The 252-nt window shown below is 34.1% G+C and overlaps 1 protein-coding gene across 1 annotated transcript in view; it reads left to right on the forward strand.

The window, feature by feature from the left end:
• Positions 1-221, forward strand: part of LOC108573640 (serine-protein kinase ATM) — an 11034-nt gene extending 10813 nt beyond the window's left edge. Inside the window, 1 exon segment of the mRNA XM_017936111.1 lies at positions 43-221. Within this exon segment, the coding sequence (XP_017791600.1) occupies positions 43-221 (179 nt within the window).
• The last annotated feature ends 31 nt before the right edge of the window (positions 222-252 follow it).

Here is a 252-nt window from a genome sequence, read left to right on the forward strand (position 1 = left end):
TCAGTCTCTTAGAAAATGTCAAAAAATATATGTTGTCGATAGGTTCTACTGGAACTAATAAGACAGCAGAAAGAGCTCTGCTCAGAATAGAGCAAAAACTACAAGGCACTGAAGAAGGATTAGCATCAAGTGTGTCTGGCCAAATTGAAAGGCTCATACAACAAGCTCGTGATCCCATAAATCTTTGTCGTTTATATCACGGATGGCAACCATATTTATAATTCTTTGATATTTAATAATTTTTAAATAACA

This window comes from Habropoda laboriosa, unplaced genomic scaffold, assembly GCF_001263275.1.
Source record: "Habropoda laboriosa isolate 0110345459 unplaced genomic scaffold, ASM126327v1 scaffold128, whole genome shotgun sequence".
In the NCBI taxonomy this organism is placed as follows: Eukaryota; Metazoa; Arthropoda; class Insecta; order Hymenoptera; family Apidae; genus Habropoda; species Habropoda laboriosa.